We start from the raw sequence: 15,804 nt of genomic DNA, 5'->3' as shown, positions 1-15,804 counted from the left end.
ACAGCACTAGGTCCAAAGGTTAGAGGGAAGATTTTAAAGGAAGATTAAATGTTCAATTATTTGTTTTCATTAAAATTGAATCAATCTAAAAAGGATCTCCTCCCCTACATACCTCCTTTTTTTCCACTCCCAAGATTGCACTTACATGATTTTTAATAGATGTTTAGGGCTCAGCCAATAGATATCCCTGAATCTTCCACAAAGAATCAAACCATAATGTTCTTGAACAGTGCTGTGTATAAAGAAAACTTCCTTTGCTCAAAAAACCTGCTTGTATAATAAACTCAAAGACATTATTTATCCAGTTCCATTTAAGTTGCAGTGCTGCATTCCCATAGGTGTAACACCTAAATGACACTTAGTATCTTATGGAAGGAATTGTTCTAAGCCCTTTACATGGTCTGTGCCCTTGGCTTGATGCTAGGGCAAAATTTTCAGTTGATCCATACCAAGAAACATTTGAGACAAAGAGTTTTTCCAAATATATTAATTCAGTAATGTCAGCAGTTGCCAAGTGTGACTTTGGTGTTTGCTTTTCTCTTTTTACATTACTAAATTAAGGGCTTCTACAGTCAGATAATTAAAGATGAAGCCACACAAATTTAGCTATGTGTTCTATTTGCATATAAATGTAAACAATATTTAATGTCCCTCAGCAGTGTCATGTGTGCTGATTGTTGCTATAGCTTATCAACTCATAATTGATAGCTCCTGCAGAACCACCACTAGCTGTAGTGTGTACTGTAGTGCTGATGTAGAGACTAAAACATGAACAGATAAAAACCCCAAACACATCTAATTACAGTTGGTTTTGCTTTCAGATTCAGCAAGCAAAGTTCTATGAAAACATCATGAAAATTCTGAGACCTAAACCAGACTATTTTGCTGTTGGGTATTACGGCCAAGGATTTCCCACATTTCTAAGGGTAAACTTGTTTATATTCTCACTTTTTTCATCTATTTTCATGTGCTTCCAAACACGAGTGCACTTGGCTAATGCAGGTGACTGGCTGGATAGTTAGCATGGATTTTATTTTGCTTGCATGCAGGATTGTAGCCAAAATCTGAATTGTTATTTGTCAGAATATGCATGGAAAGCTTTCAGATGCTTTTAAGTTGGTTCTCTCTGATTTTGGAAACTAGAAGATATATCTTATAGTGAAGCTGATGTATGAGAGCCAAATGCAGCAATATGATGTAATTTGTTCTGGGCAGCTCTTTTGGTTCATATTTCTTAGGTGGGTCTCCTCACAGGTTGTTGCTAGCTAGCAGAACATCATTAACTCACTTGTGTTCAAAGTAAATCCAAAGTTCTGTTTCACTTGAGAGTGGTATTTTTAGTGCCATGAGCTGACAAGAATTTCAGATTTCCATTGCCTCTCAGCTACAAAGGAAATACATGGAACATTCTGGTTCCCTTGCTGTCCGTTTTCCAGATCATGACCTTGTAGGACAAGAAGACTACATAGGATTTGAAGTGTGGGTCCACTATGAATTTGTTCAGTGTAATACTGATGTTTCTTACTTGATTTCCTGTCTTCCCCATAATGACTAACGTTCAGATTGGGTTTTTTTATCTCTAAGATGCATTGAGCTGACATGTTCATGCCAACTGTCTTGTATTGCTCTAAGTTTTTTCCTGAATGGCAACAGCTAATTTCTATCTTAGGAAAACTATGGAGAGTTAAAACTGGTTTTATTCAATATATGCTTAATCTACTCTGTTTTCTTTACTTTTCTCCATTTTTGACTACCATGTGAGAAATCAAGCCTCCAAAAGGTCTGTTTTTCCAAGAAACCTGACAAACCTAGGAAGTTGTGCACAACAGGATTATACTTTTTTTAAATGGTCATTGCTTTCTTTTAACCAAAGCAGTGAATGAGCTTAGAGCATAAAACTAACCTGAAAAGTTTGTTTTATTGTTAAAACAAAATTGTTACATGCAGCAGTGAATAGGAAGCTTCCTTCACACTTCAAAAGCAACAAGAGCCCCTGCTTTCCCAGGTTTAAATGGCAAACCTGCCTTGAAAAAATTGGGAAAATAATGAAATTATATACTAGTATTACACCAGTGTTGCTGTTTCCTGAGCATTAAAGTGTTGAGACCTGGGTCTGTGGAGAGTCAGTGCTGCATTCTAGCACCTGGTCAAAATGGTGTTTGGCATCACAGTGATTAATATTCAGAAAACAGTAACACTCTTTGCAAAGTCCTAGAGACCATCATGTCTTTGTGCTGAAAACGATGAATCTGTAACTTCTGCCTCAGCATCATACAGCCCAAGAAATCAGCTCTTTATTCCTTGCAGAACAAAGTGTTCATCTATCGTGGGAAGGAATATGAGAGGAGAGAGGATTTCCAGGCACAGCTGATGAGTCAGTTTCCCAGTGCAGAGAAGATGAACACCACTGCAGCACCTGGAGAGAGTGTGAAAAACTCTCCTGGTCAATGTATCCTTGAACTCATGGGAGATTACAGAATGAAGGTGGCTTGGGGAAACCTTGTTTTTAGCCAGAGTTTATCTGTGTGAAATAATTGTTTCCTAAAAAGGATGAATGTTTATTTGTGGGCCAGCTCAGTTTGCAATTATACTTACATGTCCTCCATGTCTTTTATGGTTTGTTCCTAAGATGTCAGTTCCTGCTTCCCTCAGTTCTAGGGAGTCTGTCTCTTTCAGTCATCCTAGTATCACTTAGATTGGAAAAGACCCTTAAATCTGAGTCAGCCATAAACCTTCTTCACCTCTAAACCATGTCCCTAAGTGCCATGACTACAGGTCTTTTCAATTCCATCATGGATGGTGATTCATCCCCTCTCCAGGGCAGCCTGTGCCAGGGCTTGACAACCCTTTGGGGGAAGAAAATGCATTGAAGTTCATACATGGTTTGCCTTTATTTTTTTTAAATGGCAAAACCAGTGACACACACTTGAATTGGCCAAGCTTAAAGCAGCAAATTGTCTCTTACCTCACATTCTTAGCTGTTGTGTCTTGCTATTAAATTCATGTCTTCCGTGAACATTGCTCTGACTGACACTGCACTTGGGTATCACCTGATTTCTTGAAAATGTAAATATGCCTTCAGTTGCTCTCAGAAGTATTCCTAGGAATATTAACTCATAAACATTGTTAACCACCTTTTAGAATGCTCTAAATATTCTTGTTCAGAAGAACTCTGATTATCTTTTTCTTTATGTTCTGATTTAAATCACTACTGACTGAGTAGATACGAGAGATCACCTCATTGTGTCAGACATTTGTTTTCAAGTGGTGATTTTTCTTTGTTAATTTTCAAGGTAATGTTGCAATACTTCACGTGATGTCTTGAGTCTACTCTGGTGGAACCTTCTGGAGGAGAAGGTTTTCCTTTCCTTTGCTTTCCTTTTGCACTGTCATGACTGAAGAAAGTATTACAGGCTTAAAATAGTACATTAAGCCTGAAAGCCAAGTTCTCCTAAGTCTGTCTTGTGTCTTAACTCGTTAATTTTTTTTGTTGAGATCATGTGCTTCAGTCCTTAAGGTAGAATTTGCTCATCTATTTGCAACCAACAGGAGATACACACTACTTCTGCACTTAAGAACAAGCTACAGAACCTAACCAGAGGGCATAGGTTTCAAATATGCTGAAACATGTAAGAATGTGATATATTTATTTACAAACACAGTGTTCAGATTTTAAAAATAGCACTTCAATAGGAAAATGAAGTTTCTAGTAAAAGGGCTGTTCAATTACAGATTTTAAAGATGAGATGTTAACCATCATGACATTATGCATGCCCAAAGCTAAACAGTGAAACTGTTAACATCAGATGTTGTTGATGTTATTTTTGTAGGTTGGCTGGGCTTTAATATTTAATGAATGAGTCAGTGTGATAAATTCAGTAAATAATAAAAATATGCAGTTTAAAATTAATATTAATATATATTTACTGGGTACCACTGGCAGATTTTTCCTTTTATAGCCAAAGAAACTCCACAAATGAAACTCTGAACACTGCAGATTTTTCATCAGGAAACGTCTTTTTTTTTTTAAATAATTATTATTATCTTTATTTCCCCTGCAGCTTACAGTATTTCATACTGATAGCTAATAACATGCCCTTAACGTTCACAATTTCAGATATCCAGTGTTTTACAGTGCAGCCAGTCCTGGAGGAGCAGCCTAGGTTCAAAAATAAGGCAGTGCCTGATCAAATTATAAAGTAAGTGAATTTCTGTAATAGATAGTAAAATGAAAGTCAGTCCATATTCCTAAATTGAGAACTGCAATGAGCAGGGACACCTTCAACTAGATCAATTTCCTCAGAGCTCTGTCCGCTCTGACCTAGGTATCCCCTAGGAATTTTATGAAAGAACATCTACCCATCTGCCACTACAGAAATAGGGTATGGTTCCAGGGTGGGGAGGTAGAATCTGTGCTTTGGGTCAAAGGTACTGAGCTTTCAACACAGCTGCTTAGACAAGTGATGGAGAGAAGGATCTTAGAGGAGACTTGCAGGATGAGAACTGCTGAGTTGAAGGCTCTTGTATAACAGAATCTTGTTAGGGTTTGTCTTGCTGACTGTAAAAGACATGGTGGCAAAGTGGTTTCTATTGGTACCGTGGTCAGAGTTTTGTAAAGGAGTAAAGGAAATGAATTGTCCAACGTATTTTGAGAACTGACTGGCTAACAGCTGTATCCAAACCAGCTGGCACCTTTGCAGCTTTACTGAAGTTGCAATTGATTCAGGGTGGAAAAACAAGAATGGCCTCCATACACACACCGTAGTAAATAAAGCAGATTCAAGCACAGGTCTTGTTCTCTGGGATTAAAAAATCCACCACCATCACCACCACCACAACCACCACCAAAAAAAAAAACCTCAACCCAAAAATCCCACAAAAATCTATAGTCCCAATTTCAATTTGATTAATTTCCAAATTAGTAACTGAAAGGCAGATTCTAAATGTGGTCCTGTTTGAATAGATTTCAATGTGGTGCCAACCACACCAAACTGGTAACAGTTTGGGAGATTTTGTAATGGTTTGTCTCAGCTGCAGAATTCAACTAAACTCCTAGCTGCATCTGGTCTTAGAAATTTATTTTTATGATTGTACTTTATTGGGCATTTAATTGTTAGTTACATTAGTTATGTCCATGCATTATCTAGCAAAGAGCTTCAAAATATCTGTCCCCCCAGATGGAACTGTAGGAAGGGATCTGACTCAGTGGCAGTATTTTCCACTTTCTTTTTTTTACTGATGAAGATAATCGGAACAGTTAGGATTAAAAATCATAGGTTCCTACAATGGTTTGCTTAGCTCAGCTTTCTGGGGCTTCTCCATTTCTTTTTCTGGCTCTGTTTTACTGTAAGAGATTTCTGACTTGTTTTTTTTTCTCTGCAAAACTGACTTTTACTTAACATGACTTTAAATTTAATTCATCTTTAAAACATAAACTAAAACTAAAGGGAGAGACTTCTCTATGGACTGCAAAATACTTAGCCACAACTCTGCACTCCCCATTCTTTCAAATAAGGCAGTGCTAAAAGCCAAATGGTTCCAAGTTTAGTGGAAATATGTGCTCACAATGATTGAGAACAATTCATTTCCTGAATAGAATAGACCATAACATGACTTTGCAATAGATTCTTTAAATTATTGTCCCCCTCTACAAGTACTTATATACATTTTATTATCTATTGCAAGATATTGTATTAATGGCTTCAGTTTATTGACTAGCTGTTGTTCTGCTTTGTGAGCAGGATTGTTAGGCATGATTAAACTGATTTGGCATGTGCTGTGGATGAAAACACACTTGTGGTTCAGTGCAGGTGAAAATACCTGCTCTGTGCAGTCAGTTACTTGGAAGAAAATACATTCCTTTTGTGTGCCCTGGCAAAGCCAGCAAGCAAGGTGTGTTCCATAGCAGGAGTACAGGAGAGAAAAAATCTTTTCCAGTCCTTCTGCTGTAAGTCTGAACCTTAATCTGGAAGTTCTGGAATTTTTATACCTGGAAAATACACCCACTTATAAGCTGAAGCTTAATAACTGTGAAATTCTCTGTGTTGACCCTGATTTATAGATGAAGTACTTGTCTCCTGAGTTTCCAGTACTTTTTTTTTCTGAGCAGTAAATTTGCTTTTAATTAAAAACTCAACTGACTCAAAATGAAATATTTCTGTGTGATAACAACATCCATTAATTTCTGGGTGCTGTATTTTACAATAATTTTTTTCAATCTTTCAGTTTTTATAAGTCCAACAATGTGCAGAGGTTCCACTACTCAAGACCAGTCAGAAAAGGATCTGTTGACCCTGAAAATGAATTTGCTGTAAGTAAATTAATGACAAGGTGATGGATATAGTTCTGGTAACTGCGACTGAATTTTGATCCTGGATCCTTTCTTAGGCTCAGATTACTCATTACAGACACCTTAATTTTAGGATCTGGTTCACGAAAACAAATACAAGACTTCTCTGTTTCAGCACTAATCCTGTGTAGTTAATGATACATCAGTGATTCAATTGCAGGTAAACATCATGTAGTTAAAATATTCAACATGTTTGTGTTACCAACATTTTCTGGTACAGATTTTCATTATGAAACAAGATGACATGTAAATAAATATCAAATGCTTTGCCACTTGTAGTTAACAGCCCTTTTATGAGCTGCCAGCTTGGCAATGAGGTGTGTGCTGTCTGTTCTGTGCAATCGTGACAAACTAGAGAACTGTGTATGTCATTTTTACTCCCATACCTAATGGTGTAATGCTGAGGAATAAGCTTCATTGTCCAAATATTCTCAGAAATGTGCACCACCATAAATTACCTTTCAGTGTCCTGTATAAAAATGTGGTAAGTGTCTATATTTTCATTTTACAGGTGTCTGATGTTTTATAGCTTGCTCTGAAAAGCATATCATTCAGTCTTTATGGCTAAAGCTATGCTCTTGGGATCCTGATGGGAAAAACCATTTCTTCCCAAAATGTACAGTTTCAGTTCTGTGTGTGCTGATTAGCAGTGTCAATGCTTTGATGTAAGGAGCTTCTTACCTGCTGATAAGTTAACACCTCAGATGCAAACTCTACCCTGACATCCAGGATTGCACTGCATCATCAAAACCCTTGATGCACCTTGGGTCCCTCTGCAAACTAGAGAGTTTTGGCCCATTTATGAATATACCTTGAACTGGTTTTACAAAAATGAAATTGTTGATTACAATAGATAACACACATACCTCCCTCAGAGAGGTGAAATTGGGATAGTTGGAGTATGTCTTGTTTCATTTGTTACCATGTTTCTCGATACTGACAGTTTAGCTGAGCTGATACTGGTGAAATAAGGAGCAGTAGGATAAATGAACTAGTGGCTATTCTAAAATATTTCAGAATACCAACAGCTACTCTCTTTCAGAAAAGGAAAATGGAAGGAACAGGAAAAGTCATAATGCTGGCAAGTTGTTATGGGGCTGTTACTGCTTTTAATTGCTGAAATACCTTTGGAAAGTGCAGGGAGGAAGTATAATCTGGGTAGAGGTCCTTTAGCCACAGTCATCCCATCTTTAATGGCAAAAATAGGAATAGATACTAAAAGATTCAAGGGTAAATTTCTTCTTTCTCTGCTTTGGGCAGACTTTGTGCCTGAAGATGACCTAATCTGAAATCAAGAATATGATTTGTGCAAGTTGCTGTGCTAGATTAATTTTGCAGTCTTTTTATGCAAAAATATGCATATGTTTTCCATCTGCATTCATTTCACTCTGACATCTCAGAAGGCAGAAAAGATTAAAGTTTAAATCCTGAAGTATCATTTTCTCCTGCTATGTTTTTTTCCTAGTCTATGTGGATTGAAAGAACATCATTTGTTACAGCATACAAACTTCCTGGAATCCTACGATGGTTTGAAGTGGTTGATGTGTCACAGGTGTGTACTAATGTGCTAAGAACTGATAAAATATGTATTTATAGGAATCTTCATGTACAAAATAATTTGCAAAATTGTCACACTAGGCTACTGGTACTTCTTTTTATACATACAAACCTGTTATTATTTATGCTTTACCTTTCTACTGCTAGGATCAATATATCTTACATCTGATTTATATTCTTAGGACCAAATCCTAAGAGAATTGAGCAAGTCTGTGTCAGTTCTCTGAATTGCAAGAATGTTGTTAATATATGTGGAGTTTTATAAAACCTAAAAGACCTTTTTATCTCTTTAGAAACTTTAGAAGTGTTTTGGGTTTTTTTACAGAGTACAATTAGTCCTTTAGAGAATGCTATTGAGACCATGTCCACGACAAATGAAAAAATTTTGATGATGATTAACCAATACCAGAGTGATGAGAACCTTCCTATTAATCCACTTTCCATGCTCCTGAATGGAATTGTTGATCCAGCTGTTATGGGTGGCTTTGCCAAATATGAGAAGGTAAGACCTTTTAAGTCAATGCAAAGCACATAGTCAGATGCATCATTTTATAATCCTCCTACATCCTCTGGTTCTAGGGACAGTGCAGTGTGGATGGGCAGTATGAGAGATCTTCATATCCTGGTCACCTCTGTCTTTGAAAGCAGAAACTGGCAAACCAGAGTAATTGAAACTCAGTATTGGCTGATGTAAATCATCATACTCCAAACCTGCCTTTTCAGTTTCAGTTATTGTTGTAAGAAACAATAACTGAGTTTCATAATAAGAGTCTCAAAGTCAGAAGTGCTGGACAAAGACTGAATACATTTTAACAGAAAAGAGCTCCTCAGTTCTCAACTGATAAGAGTGAGGAATTATCACCAGCAGCATCTGGTAAAGGAGCATTCATATGTCTCTGTTATTTGATGTCCAATATTATAATCACCAGCTGCACTCAGGAATTGATTCTGATTTCTTTGCCTGTCAAAATATGGACTGCATTATTTAATTATTTCTTTTCGTCTAAGGCTTTCTTTACAGAAGAATATATCAGAGACCATCCAGAGGATCAAGAAAAGCTGAATAGACTCAAAGATCTGATTGCTTGGCAGGTAACTTCTCACTGACAGCCACCACTGAGGCTTCATCAGTTATTCCTTTGTTCTGTTCCATTCTAACAGCATTGAAGTGATTGTGTCACTTTCACATTTTTTTTTGCTGTTTCCCAAAGCAGGGAGGGATAGAAACCTGGAAACATCCCAGGTCAGGTTGGACAGGGCTCTGAACAACCTGATGGAATTAAAGATGCCCCTGCTCCTTGCAGGGGTTTGGACTAGAGGACCTTTAAAGGTCCAAACTATTCAATGATTCAATGATTCAGTCTCTCTTTCATAGATGAGAAACAAAAAAAACTCACATTTATTCCTCTCTCAGCCTTGAAATCAATCTTCTAAATAGTTTCAATGGAATTGTTTTGTCCTATTTTTTTAATGTTTTTGAAGTTTCTTCCTGTTTCACTTTGATTCATCTCAGTTTGGTTCTTAGTTTTACTTACCAACATTTACAGCTTTCTCCTGTGCCATTGCCCACCACAGGCTCTGTGTATTCCTCCTTTCTGACTGTCAGAAGTACTCAGTGGTTTAGTGGGATGGATTGATTGTAATACCATCTGGTGTTAGGAAATAAGTGGTCATTTCCATCTATCCCTGTAAGTCCCTCAAAAGAGGACAAACAGATCTGTCTGTAATAGATGAGCTTTAATACCATGTTGTTAAATGTTATATTGAAATTGAAGTTCCATAAAATATGATCAAGTCTATGGATGCACTGATGTATACAACCTTAATAGCATTTCTAGGGTCAGAACACAAAGAAGCAGTATGAAATCTAAGTGGATTTTGCAGAAAAGCCCAAATATTAATATGAAATAACTAAAAGTCAATAGTCAAGCAGTTAGAAAAGGTTAGTGGCAGAAAGGTAGCAAAAAGTGTTTTGCACAAATCTCATAACATTAAAATACACGGAAGAGAGCAAACAGCCTCTGTGAGGCAGCCAACATTCTGCAGCAATTTACTGTGCAAATCCATTTTTCAAGAGCCCTTTCCATCTGTAGTTGCTGCTCCAATCTGAGATCAACAGACAAATCTGTCTACCAGTCACAGCAAGAGTTTCACAGTTGATTAGCAGATGCTTCAAATGGAGCCAGAGAGGTTATTGGACCCAGTGTAACCGTCTCACCTTGTTTCTTCTTTTTTTCCTCTGAAGATACCTTTCCTTGGGGCTGGAATTAAAATTCATGAAAGCAGAGTTTCTGATAATCTGCGTCCTTTCCATGACCGGATGGAGGAATGTTTCAAGCACTTAAAAGTTAAAGTGGAAAAACAATATGGAACCAGAGAACTGGTACTGCTCTCCTTTTGACCTCTCCTGCAATTTCTTTTTACTTAATACACATCTTGTGCTAAACAAAAACACATGCTAAGTGTCTTTGCTTGTGGCTTTTCTTGTGATTTGAAGGTAGCAGGACCTGAATTTTATAGTCCAAGAGCTGATTCAATTTTCTGACACCTCAAATATTCCTCATTCTGGAAGATTTTGAGTATATTACTATGACTATTAAAATTGCAAGTCTTTTCAGCCTTCTTAAGGAAGTAAAAGCAAATTCTCACCTTTGTTCTCTTTGCAATTTTTCTTAGTGGTTTAGCGCTTTGATCTGCAGTTGACACGTCCCTGTGCTAGCCACTTCCAGCTGTGTGATGAGGCAAAACCTGTCATGTGTATAATGCTATAAATATTAGTTGAGACCAAACTGAAATATCTGGGAATTGAAAGATAACTTCTGAATACAAACACCCCAGGCAATTCTTGAATAAAATGCTCTATTTGAGCTTGTGCAGGTTAGCAAGAGTGATGTTGGCTAGGTTTTTTGATTAAACACTAGTTGCTTTGGAAATTGTTTTAGATTGGTGCTTTCAGCATTGATAATTTTATAATAGGATTTATTTCTTCTGTTATAGGGGGGAAAGTAGCAAGTTTCTAACCTGAAGTTTGGCTATTGGGCTGTGTTATGCACCTGTATAATGAAAACTATATGTACTTTTCTCAGTATGGTTTTTATTTTCAGTCCCATGCCCCATCCTTGCAATAACAGAGGTTGCAATTGGCAATTAGCAATCTTACCTCATGCTTGAACCTTTCAGCACTCTTACAGATCTTAAAAACCCAACCTATTTAAAATTTTGCAGAGAAAGTACTTCGTGAATTGAGTTTGAGAGGTCTTAAGAGTAAGAGCGAACCAGACTAAAGGTACAATCACAGCAATTGATGTTACAAATGACTTCTTTCATGCTGTATGTTAAACATCTGTGCTGTCTTCAAGGGATGAAATGAGGTTGACACCAAGTTTTTGATAGAGTTTCTCTTTTCCGTCCTGCAGCCAGATTTTGATGACAAGAGAGTTGGACGACCAAGGTCAATGCTGAGGTCCTACCGTCAGTTATCAGTTATTTCACTGTCTTCCATGAATTCAGAGTGCAGCACTCCCAAGAAAGTTGCTTCAGAAAGGTTAGTCATGAATACAGTACGATTTTTTTTTCAGTTCTGTCTTTTAAGCAGTTTTATGAGATCAGACTAAAAGGTTTTAAAACAAGCATTCAAGGAGAAAGACCACCAGCAGTCTTTTCAGGCTATGCCAAAATTATTTTTAATTGTAGCTATCGCTTCCTCCAGGCTTAAAGCTGCAGTATTTCCATCTTAATAGAAAAAACATTCTCAACTCTCACTGGACAAACTGGTGCTTCTTTTTCAGAAAACATTTAAAAATTATATGACATTTCAAAAAATTATGAAGATCTGGGTTTTTTTACAAGTTTCTCTTTATACAGCTTTTAGCTTAATTATCTTCTTTTTGTTCATGAAATATGGAGAGAAAGAGAACAACTTTTACAAACTTAAAAGTTAGGAGGTGAAACATTTTAATAAAGTCTGTAAAACGTCACAACAAATGCTTTGCCTAATATGCTTTGAGTGCAGCACTGGGAAACAGAGACCTTTAAATGAGGGAACAGTTATAGATGTATTGATTAGCCTTTTCATCCTCAAATTGCTTTGTTCAATTTATAAATCACCTTTTGGGCACATAGAACTTCTTCCCACACAAGGCAGATAGAAAACTGATTTCACTGAGCAGTGTTTGATTGTGATTAATTTTTTTAAACATTTGCTCTCCCTTTTTGAGTAGCTCACTTTTAAGAAGTCCATTGTATGACCCTAATGGGGAAGTGTTATATATATATATATTTATATACATTTATAACTAAAAATTAGAGGAACAGAGGAAGGAATTGGGTTTTTTTAATCACTGGGTATGTGCATTCATGTCCAATATAGTGAAATAGACTGGAGAATGCATTTAAAACATGACAATAAATAGCAATACTCTGTTCCACTTTGGTTCTTTTCAACAACCAAAATCACATGTCTTCCTTTCAGCACCACCATAGCCACACATCAACTTGCCATGTGAGCTCTAGCTCTGTTTGGTTTGGGAGTTTTTAAGCTAATGCACAAATCTTGAAAAAGGGATTTGAGCTGGTTTTAATATTTTACATTCTTTGCAACATTTTAAGATGATGTCACACTGCCTGAAGGCATCTTATTCGTGTCTACATTGCCAGCTGAAGCACATCATACACTCTTTGCAAGCAGTTTGCAAGGCTGCAGAGAAAGTCAAAGGAAAGATGACCTGCATTCATATTTCATGGGGAAATGACATCAGAATACCAGTGGATTTTAAAATATCACTCAGCAACTTGTACTTCTTTCCTTTGCTCCTGCAGCTTTGATCTGGAAGCAATGCTACCAAAGCAAGGAAAAGCAGAATCAGAGGAGACTGCTGTGCTAAGTAATCCTCATCCTGAAGTCAAGATGAGAAGGTCCAAAAAAAGAACAAAAAGAAGCAGTGTGGTGTTTGCTGACGAGAAGATAGCACGTGATATTTCTGTCTCTGACATGAAATGTGTATGTTACTGATTCACAGTAGTATTTTATAATCCATAAAGAAGAGAGCATTACTCCTTTGCTTAGGAAAGAAATATATCACATAGAAGTCATGCAGGGAAATGTGCAGAATGCAGTGATGATCTGCCCTGCCTTGAATGAAACCAGAAAGATGCTGTGGAGGAAACATCAGTGGGAAAATCAGAACATCTTGACTTGCTTACGATGACAGATAATACAGCTCTGAAGCTGCAAATTCTGAAGCTTGGTTAGCTTAAAATGGAGCAGTGTATTGGGAGGGTTAAGCTGGCTTTCCTGTGGAGAGGCAATTGACTGTGCTGACATTTTGTGGCAGCTCTTCACAGTCAGGGCCATTGCAAAGTGATGAGCCCTGTACGATTTGTACCTTGTTATGGAACATGCAGCTGTTAGGAAATTGCAAGATTGCAAACAGTGTTCCTTAAATGGTGCCAGACTGAAGTTTGGAAACACTGGCATCTCTGGCTCCATAGATCCTCTGAGTACTTTTATTGCAGTGCTGGATCATTAGAATGACTTATATAACTTACACTGTGCCTTTTTTTAAAAAAAATTTTATATATAGTGTAATTCACAGGATAATTTTCTTTTAGTATAAAAATAAATAAATAAATTTGAAGACGTCCTCTTGAGACACAAGCCCTATCTAAATTAACACGTAATTTTTCTTTGCAGATCACACTCAGAGCTGTCTGGTGGTATTATGCCAAAAATAGGGTAGGATTACCATCCGACAGTTCCAGATTCCTTCTGCAGCTTTTCTTGAAGTTTTTTTTCTATGTAGAATGAGAAGTATTTATCTAACTATAAATGATCTGCAAAATTGTTGCATGTTTTTAGCTAGTACATCACATTATACATGGACCAAATTCTCAATTCATCATTAATGTCTTTTTTTAATTATTTACCAGCTGTCAAGGAAATATGAATTCATGAGTGACACCAACCTCTCAGAGCACGTAGTGGCACCTCAGAGAACATCTGTACTCAAGCAGATGAGTCCTGTCAGTCGCTCTATGCCAGCTATCACAGGTAAGCTGCTTTCACTAGGGTCAGAGTTCTACACTTATTTATTGCCATGTCAAGAAAACAGCAATGAAAGGTTTGCTCCAAGCAGGGCAAACAGCTCTCTCCATGTGGCTCTGTGCCTCTGAGACAAGGATTACAATTTATGTACTCTATGTGTGGGGGCAGAGTGCTACTCCTGCTTGGTAACACTGTGCTGCCCAGTGCTGACATGCAAGTTCTACAGGTGTTACTTCTGGAGCTCCGAATTTTGTATAGTGTGAGCATTGCTCCTGCCTAGAAAGAGGCAAGGTTTATTCATCTTCCCTGCTGTGTAGGGTCTCACTTGCAGAAACAAGGGCTTCTGCATTCCTCCCTCCAGCTGAGGGCTGAAGAAGGAAGAAGTCCTCTGTGCTTTGCTCTGGCAGATGAATATCCCCAAAGGTTGCCCCAGAGTAAGGTTTCAACTTATGTTTTGAAGCTAGAGAGGAATCTCATAAGCTCCTTCACAGCAAGAGGCAGGGGAAACAAGGTAACATAGGTGCCTGCTAGATAGACTGATGGTTGCATGAAAGCAAAGGGGAAAGTGTGACTGAAGGCAGAGCTGTTCTCTCGGCTGGAGTGCAGAGTCAATGTGCCCTTTAGTGCCCTTTACCGCTTCTTCTGTAGCACATCCCATTTCTGCACTTCATCTATCCCTCTCACTGTCACTGCCTTTCCAGATGCCTGTAACATGTTTAGCACAACACAACAGACTGCCAGGGCCACTTCTGTTTCATGGATTTATCTGCTTTTAATTCTTTGACCAGACTGGTTCTTTTTTCACTGTTCAGTTTCAATGTAATGAAGTTTAGTGTTTTCCCATTACATAACTTTGTTTTCAAAGGATATAGTTAGATTAAAAATGTCTCTTTTTTTTTTTTTTCTCGAGTAATTGCAGTAGTTCATTATTTTGAGTTCTGCTTCATCTTACACTCTGACTCTCCTTTTTGGTTTTGTTTTGTGCAACCAATATGTTTCTGTGGTAAGGATTAACTCTGTCGGTCAGCACTGCGGCGCCCGATGAAACAATTGCATCACGTAGGCTGAGTCAACCAGTGTTTCCTTCCACCTCAGACAGTGACAAGAAAACCTTCAAAAAAAAGAAAATGAATCAGTTATTTAAAACAATGGTAGGTTCTGCGTGTTTGTGGAAGGGGGAAGAAGTGTTACACGTTCAAAACTTCGATGAAAATTATGCATTTGTAAGCTAATGTAGGATTGTAAGCCAAACTCTGCATTGTTTTTTACTGCCTTCATCAGGGAGAGCAGGGTGGAAGGTCTGTGGGGAAGCAGAGCTGTGGCAGTGGTGGAGCTCTGGGGATGCAAGGATGGATGCAGGGATGGATGCAGGGATGGATGTAGGGATACACGGATGGATGTAGGGATGTGGGGATACAGGGATGGATGTAGGGATGGATGCAGGGAGGCAGGCATGCAGGGAAGTGGGGATGCAGGGAGGCAGGGATGGATGCAGGGAGGCAGGAATGGACGCAGGGATGGATGTGGGGATGCAGGGATGGAGGCAGAGCTGGAAGCAAGGAGGCAGGCATGCAGGGAAGCAGGGATGCAGGGAGGCAGGGATGGGGGGATGGATGCAGGGATGGATGCAGGGAGGCAGAGATGCAGGGATGAAAGCAGGGATGCAGGGATAGATGTGGGGATGCAGGGATGGATGCAGGGATGGATGCAGGGATGCAGGGGTGCAGGGATGAAAGCAGGGGTGCAGGGATGGATGCAGGGAGGCAGGGATGGATGTGGGGATGCAGGGATGGATGCAAGAATGGGCACAGGGATGCAGGGATGAAAGCAGAGGAGCAGGGATGGAGGCAGGGAT

At 38.4% G+C, this 15,804-nt stretch overlaps 1 protein-coding gene across 1 annotated transcript in view; it reads left to right on the top strand.

Moving 5' to 3' along the window:
• LOC103807035 (dedicator of cytokinesis protein 2-like) overlaps positions 1-15,100 on the top strand; it is a gene marked incomplete at its 3' end in the record, with an annotated part of 60,917 nt that extends 45,817 nt beyond the window's left edge. Inside the window, exons 14-25 of the mRNA XM_009079753.1 lie at positions 822-926; positions 2,308-2,449; positions 4,118-4,199; positions 6,226-6,310; positions 7,815-7,901; positions 8,232-8,408; positions 8,915-8,998; positions 10,152-10,289; positions 11,323-11,450; positions 12,725-12,905; positions 13,835-13,955; positions 14,958-15,100. Of these exons, the coding sequence (XP_009078001.1) occupies positions 822-926; positions 2,308-2,449; positions 4,118-4,199; positions 6,226-6,310; positions 7,815-7,901; positions 8,232-8,408; positions 8,915-8,998; positions 10,152-10,289; positions 11,323-11,450; positions 12,725-12,905; positions 13,835-13,955; positions 14,958-15,100 (1,473 nt within the window). The remainder of the gene's footprint in view (positions 1-821; positions 927-2,307; positions 2,450-4,117; positions 4,200-6,225; positions 6,311-7,814; positions 7,902-8,231; positions 8,409-8,914; positions 8,999-10,151; positions 10,290-11,322; positions 11,451-12,724; positions 12,906-13,834; positions 13,956-14,957) is intronic.
• Between the last annotated feature and the right edge of the window lie 704 nt (positions 15,101-15,804).

The sequence above is a fragment of the Acanthisitta chloris genome, unplaced genomic scaffold (assembly GCF_000695815.1).
Source record: "Acanthisitta chloris isolate BGI_N310 unplaced genomic scaffold, ASM69581v1 scaffold11278, whole genome shotgun sequence".
In the NCBI taxonomy this organism is placed as follows: Eukaryota; Metazoa; Chordata; class Aves; order Passeriformes; family Acanthisittidae; genus Acanthisitta; species Acanthisitta chloris.
The sequence above is the reverse complement of the archived record's forward strand: the minus strand, read 5'-3'. Positions and strand labels throughout refer to the sequence as shown.